The 6995-nt window shown below is 53.3% G+C and overlaps 1 protein-coding gene across 1 annotated transcript in view; it reads right to left on the bottom strand.

The window, feature by feature from the left end:
- Positions 1-2212, bottom strand: part of LOC139241097 (neurexophilin-4) — a 21592-nt gene extending 19380 nt beyond the window's left edge. The window contains exon 1 of the mRNA XM_070869786.1: positions 2159-2212. Within this exon, the coding sequence (XP_070725887.1) occupies positions 2159-2212 (54 nt within the window). The remainder of the gene's footprint in view (positions 1-2158) is intronic.
- Between the last annotated feature and the right edge of the window lie 4783 nt (positions 2213-6995).

Raw genomic sequence — 6995 nt, 5'->3', positions numbered from 1 at the left:
ACACACTCAACGTTCTCTCTCACACACACACACTTTCTCTCTCACACACACACACACTTTCTCTCACACACACACACACTTTCTCTCTCACACACACACACTTTCTCTCTCACACACACACACATTCTTCTCACTCACAACACACTTTCTCTCTCACACACACACACACTTTCTCTCTCACACACACACACACTTTCTCTCTCACACACACACACACTTTCTCTCTCACACACACACCACACACTTTCTCTCACCACACACACACACACTTTCTCTCACACACACACACATTTCTCTCTCACACACACACACTTTCTCTCACATCACACACACACACACACTTTCTCTCTCACACACACACAACACTTTTCTCTCTCACACACACACTTTCTCTCTCACACACACACTTTCTCTCTCACACACACATGCTCTCTCACACCACACACTTTCTCTCTCACACACACACACTTTCTCTCCACACACACACACACTTTCTCTCACACACACACACACACACACACACACACTTCTCACACACACACACACACACACTTTCTCACACACACACACACACACTTTCTCACACACACATACACTTTCTCTCACACACACACACTTTCTCTCACACACACACTTTCTCTCACACACACACTTTCTCTCACACACACACACTTTCTCTCTCACACACACACACTTTCTCTCTCACACACACACACACTTTCTCTCACACACACACACACGCTCTCACACATTCACACACACACTCTCACACACACACACTTTCTCTCTCTCACACACACACACTTTCTCTCTCTCACACACACACACTTTCTCTCTCTCTCGCACACACACACACACACACACACACACACACTTTCTCTCTCTCTCTCTCTCTCACAAACACACACACACTCTCTCTCTCTCTCTCACACTCACACACATTCTCTCTCTCTCTCACACACTCTGTCCATCTCTCGCTTGTCACACTATCTGTTCCTGCTCGCGGACTCCCTCTTTCATCCCCCTATTCCTTGACCCCCATTCCCACTAACACGCCCTGCCTCTTTCCCCAATCTCAAACATTCTGTCCATTTCTCTCTCTCTTCAAAGTCTAGAATTTCACAGGAACAGGAGGATCCCACTGGGCCCATCGTTGCCCGTGCTGTGCCCGGCTCTGTGACAGAGCGACCCAATCAGTCCCACTCCCCCCCTGCCCTTTCCCCCACAGCCCTGTGAATTTTTCCCCTTCCAGTATTTACCCAATTCCCGGTTTGAAAGTCACGATTGAATCTGCTCCCACCGCCCTTTCAGGCAGCGCGTTCCCGATCACAACAACTCACTGCGTAAACACATTCTCCCCATCTCCCCCTCTGGTTCCATCGCCGATTATCGTCAATCTGTGTCCCTCTGGTTACCCCACCCTCCTGTCCCCGGGGAACAGTTTCTCCCCGATCTACTCCATCAAAACCCCTCCTGATTCTCCATCTTCAATCTCAAACAAAACCGATTCCTAATCTCTCTGTTTCTCTCCCTCTCTGACCCTTCTGTCCATCTCCCTCAGTCTCTATCACACTCTGCCCATCACTCCTTGTTTCTCAGCCTCTGAAACACTATCTGTCTCTCTCTCTCTCTGTCTCTCTCTCTCTGTCTCTCTCTCTCTGTCTCTCTCTCTCTGTCTCTCTCTCTCTGTCTCTCTCTCTGTCTCTCTCTCTGTCTCTCTGTGTCTGTCTCTCTGTGTCTGTCTCTCTCTCTCTCTCTCTGTGTCTCTCTCTCTGTGTGTCTCTCCCTCTCTCTCTGTGTCTCTCTCTCTCTCTCTCTCTGTGTCTCTCTCTCTGTGTCTCTCTCTCTCTCTCTGTGTCTCTCTCTCTCTCTCTGTCTCTCTCTCTCTCTCTGTCTCTCTCTCTCTCCCTCTCTGTGTCTCTCGCTTTGTCTCTTTCTTTCTATTTCTCTCTGTCTGTCTCTCTCTTTCTATTTCTCTCTGTCTGTCTCTTTCTTTCTATTTCTCTCTCTCTCTCTGTCTGTCCCTGTCTCTCTTTCTATTTCCCTCTGTCTCTCTCTCCACACACCGAACCCCGATCTCTCTCTCCCTCCCAGACCTGCTGAAGCCGCAAACTTTGCCGAAGCGCTCCCTTCCTCCCTCCATCCCACCCTCACTCACCATGTGCAGGAGGCAGCGGACCAGGAGCAGGGACGAGGCGAGCGGAGGCTGCATGTTTCCAGGGTGTGCCCGGAGCCGGGTCGGGTCCCGGGGGGAGAGGAGAGGAGCGGGGAGCGGACTGAGAGGCGGCCGGCTCCGGGAGCGCCTGGGTCCGACTGAGCTCCGCCTCCCGTCCCCGGCACTGCGCAGACTCCGTAACTCCCACATCTGGGGGAGGGGGGGTCCTGAGGACCACACCCAACATCTAGGGAGGTCCTGAGGACCACAGCCACATCTGGGGAGGTCCTGAGGACCACAGCCACATCTGGGGAGGTCCTGAGGACCACAGCCACATCTGGGGAGGTCCTGAGGACCACAGACACATCTGGGGAGGTCCTGAGGACCACAGCCAACATCTGGGGAGGTCCTGAGGACCACGGCCACATCTGGGGAGGTCCTGAGGACCACAGCCACATCGGGGGAGGTCCTGAGGACCACAGCCACATCTGGGGAGGTCCTGAGGACCACAGCCACATCTGGGGAGGTCCTGAGGACCACAGCCACATCGGGGGAGGTCCTGAGGACCACAGCCACATCGGGGGAGGTCCTGAGGACCACAGCCACATCTGGGGAGGTCCTGAGCACCACACCCAACATCCGGGGAGCTCCACATATCCATCCAACATCTGGGGAGGTCCTGAGGACCACAGCAACATCTGGGGAGGTCCTGAGGACCACAACCACATCTGGGGAGGTCCTGAGGACCATACCCAACATCTGGGGAGGTCAGGACCACAGCCACATTTGGGGAGGTCTTGAGGACCACAACCACATCTGGAGGGGTCCTGAGCACCACACCCAGCATCTGGGAAGGTCCTGAGGACCACCACATCTATCCACATCTGGATATGTCCCGAGGACCACAGCCAACATCTGGGGAGGTACATCTGGAGGGGTTCCGAGAACCACACCAACATCTGGAGAGATCCCGAGGACCACACCAACATCTGGAGGGGTCCTGAGGATCAGTCACCATCTGGAGGGCTCCTGAGGAGCTTACCAACATCTGGAGAGATCCCGAGGACCACCACATCTATCCACAACATCTGGAGGGGTCCTGAGGACCACAGCCACATCTGGAGGGGTCATGAGGATCACAGTCAACATCTGGGGAGATCCTGAGCTCCACATTCACATCTGGAGAGTTCCTGAGATTAACCACATCTACCCAATATCTGGGAAGGTCCTGAGCTCCAACCCTGCCAGATCCCCCTCCCTTAAACACAGACCCGAACACAGGGACCCGAACACACGGACCCGAACACACGGACCCGAACACAGGGACCCGAACACAGGGACCCGAACACACAGAGCACTAAAACACAGACCCTACCACACGACATTAACACACAGACCCCTAACGCACAGAACCCTAACGCACACACCCTTAAAACACAGACCCCGAAAACACAGAACCCTAAAACACAGAACCCTAAAACACAGAACCCTAAGACACAGAACCCTAAGACACAGAACCCGAAAACACAGAACCCTAAAACACAGAACCCTAAGACACAGAACCCTAAAACACAGAACCCTAAGACACAGAACCCTAAGACACAGACCCTAAGACACAGACCCTAAGACACAGACCCCTAAGACGCAGAACCCTAAGACGCAGAACCCTAAGACGCAGAACCCTAAAACGCAGAACCCTAAGACGCAGAACCCTAAGACGCAGAACCCTAAGACGCAGAACCCTAAGACGCAGAACCCTAAGACGCAGAACCCTAAGACGCAGAACCCTAAGACGCAGAACCCTAAGACGCAGAACCCTAAGACGCAGAACCCTAAGACGCAGAACCCTAAGACGCAGAACCCTAAGACGCAGAACCCTAAGACGCAGAACCCTAAGACGCAGAACCCTAAGACGCAGAACCCTAAGACACAGAACCCTAAGACGCAGAACCCTAAGACGCAGAACCCTAAGACACGGGTTGCCTGGGACTGACTTTCCCCACGTTAAATTTCGAGCTTTGCACAAATCTGTGAATGTTCTGGGCAGCCCATAAACTACGAGGCAGAGCAATGTTCCCCCACAGCCCCTGTAAGTAGCCCTGAACTCAGTTCCTGTCGCCCCCCGCCCCCCCCCCCCCCCTCGACACCATTACAGGTAACCCCGGGGCTGTATAGCCTCCTCCCTAAAGGAAAAGGGGGGGCTTTGCAAAAATATAATCACACGCTGCACAGAATTTCCAAAAATAAAACCCGAAAAGGGGAATCTCTGAACCTTAGGGGGCAGAGGATATTCGGCCAGGAAATGCCTCACACTCAGTCCCGATTCCTTACTAGAAAGTGTATGTTTGTGGCGGGTATGCAACTATGTTTGCATTAATATAGCGCCTTTAATGTAGTGAAACGTCCCAAGGCGCTTAAACAGGGGCACAAATCACATTTCGACACCAATCTGCAGAAGGAGATATTAGGGACCGATGACCAAACAGCTTGGTCAAAGAGGGAGGTTTTAATGAGTGGTCTTAAATGAGGAGAGAGAGGTAGAGAGGTGGAGAGGTTTAGGGAGGGAGTTCCAGAGCTTGGGGCCCAGGCAACAGAAGGCACGGCCACCGATGGTGGAAGCGATTATAATCAGGGATGGTCAGGAGGGCAGAATTAGAGGAGCGCAGACATCTCGGGAGGTTGTGGGGCTGGAGGGGGTTACAGAGATAGGGAGGGGTGTAGGGGCTGGAGGGGGTTACAGAGATAGGGAGGGGTGTAGGGGCTGGAGGAGGTTAGAGAGATAGGGAGGGGTGTAGGGGCTGGAGGGGGTTACAGAGATAGGGAGTGGTGTAGGGGGCTGGAGGAGGTTACAGAGATAGGGAGGGGTGTAGGGGCTGGAGGGGGTTACAGAGATAGGGAGCGGGTAGGGGCTGGAGGAGGTTACAGAGATAGGGAGGGGTGTAGGGGCTGGAGGGGTTTACAGAGATAGGGAGGGGTGTAGGGGCTGGAGGGGGTTACAGAGATAGGGAGGGGTGTAGGGGCTGGAGGGGGTTACAGAGATAGGGAGGGGTGTAGGGGCTGGAGGTGGTTACAGAGATAGGGAGGGGGGTACAGAGATAGGGAGGGGTGTAGGGGCTGGAGGGGGTTACAGAGATAGGGAGGGGTGTAGGGGCTGGAGGTGGTTACAGAGATAGGGAGGGGGGTAGGGGCTGGAGGGGGTTACAGAGATAGGGAGGGGGGTAGGGAGGAGAATTTTAAAACTGAGGTGTTGTTTAAGCGGGAGCCAATGTTGGTCAGCGAGCTCAGGGGGTGATGGGTGAACTAGACACTGAAAGGGTATCGTCACCCCAAACTAATTTGCAGGAATTTTTGCGTGTTAATTTAGTTGGGATAGAATCGAGGATTGAGACAGACACACAAGTCCCTCTGCTGGTGCATTGCTCTCACGACAGAGAGGATTATTGAACCATTCTGCACACACCTGACCGACAAACTATCGGGGGAGATTAACTAAAGAACCGACGTGCGTTTATATAGCGCCTTTCACCACCACCAGAGGTCCCAAAACGCCTCACAGCCAATGAAGTACTTTTTGGAGTGTAGTCACTGTTGTTATGTGGGAAACGACAATTTGCACACAGCAAGCTCCCACACACAGCGATGTGATAATGACCCAGATCATCTGTTTTTTTTAATGACGTTATTTGAGGGAGATATATTGGTCGCAGGGGATAACATCTGGGGAATAGTGGCCCCTGGGAATCTCTTACGTCAACCTGAGAAAGCAGACGGGGCCTCGGTTTAACGTCTCATCTCAAAGACGGCACCTCCGACAGTGCGGAGCTCCCTCAGTACTGCCCTTCCGACAGTGCGGCGCTCCCTCAGTACTGCCCCTCCGACAGTGCGGCACTCCCTCAGTACTGCCCCTCCGACAGTGCGGCGCTCCCTCAGTACCGCCCCTCCGACAGTGCGGTACTCCCTCAGTACCTCCACTCCGACAGTGTGGCACTCCCTCAGTACCGCCCCTCCGACAGTGTGGCACTCCCTCAGTACTGCCCCTCCGACAGTGTGGCACTCCCTCAGTACTGGCACTGGGAGTGTCGGCCTGGATTATGTAACTAAACACAAACACATTAAACTGTAGAGTGAGAATACAGAATGGAAAGTTAAGATCACAAATCAAGTTCCAGCACCAAAGATACACTTGATAATCTCTGCTGCCCTATGCTGGCAGTGAGACACATTACAGTTAACTGAGAATAAATCATTTATCCATTTAATTATAGAATGATACAGCACAGCAGGATCCCACTGGACCCATCGTTGCCCGTGCTGTGCGGGCTCTGTGACAGAGCGACCCAATCAGTCCCACTCCCCCCCTGCCCTTTCCCCCACAGCCCTGTGAATTTTTCCCCTTCCAGTATTTACCCAATTCCCGGTTTGAAAGTCACGATTGAATCTGCTCCCACCGCCCTTTCAGGCAGCGCGTTCCCGATCACAACAACTCGCTGCGTAAACACATTCTCCCCATCTCCCCCTCTGGTTCCATCGCCGATTATCGTCAATCTGTGTCCCTCTGGTTACCCCACCCTCCTGTCCCCGGGGAACAGTTTCTCCCCGATCTACTCCATCAAAACCCCTCCTGATTCTGAACCCCTCTATTAAATCTCCCCCTTAACCTTCTCTGCTCCAAGGAGAACAACCCCAGCTTCTCCAGTCTCCCCACGTCACTGAAGTCCCTCATCCCCCCCGGGACCATTCTGGTCAATCTCCCTCTGCACCCTCTCCTTGAACTCGCACTTCATAGTATCTTTCCCCGTTCCAAGTTTTAATGGTTACCTACCTGAATCAAGCAGATGTG

The sequence above is a fragment of the Pristiophorus japonicus genome, chromosome Y (genome assembly GCF_044704955.1).
Source record: "Pristiophorus japonicus isolate sPriJap1 chromosome Y, sPriJap1.hap1, whole genome shotgun sequence".
NCBI lineage: Eukaryota > Metazoa > Chordata > Chondrichthyes > Pristiophoridae > Pristiophorus > Pristiophorus japonicus.
This window is presented reverse-complemented; position numbering and strand designations above follow the sequence as displayed.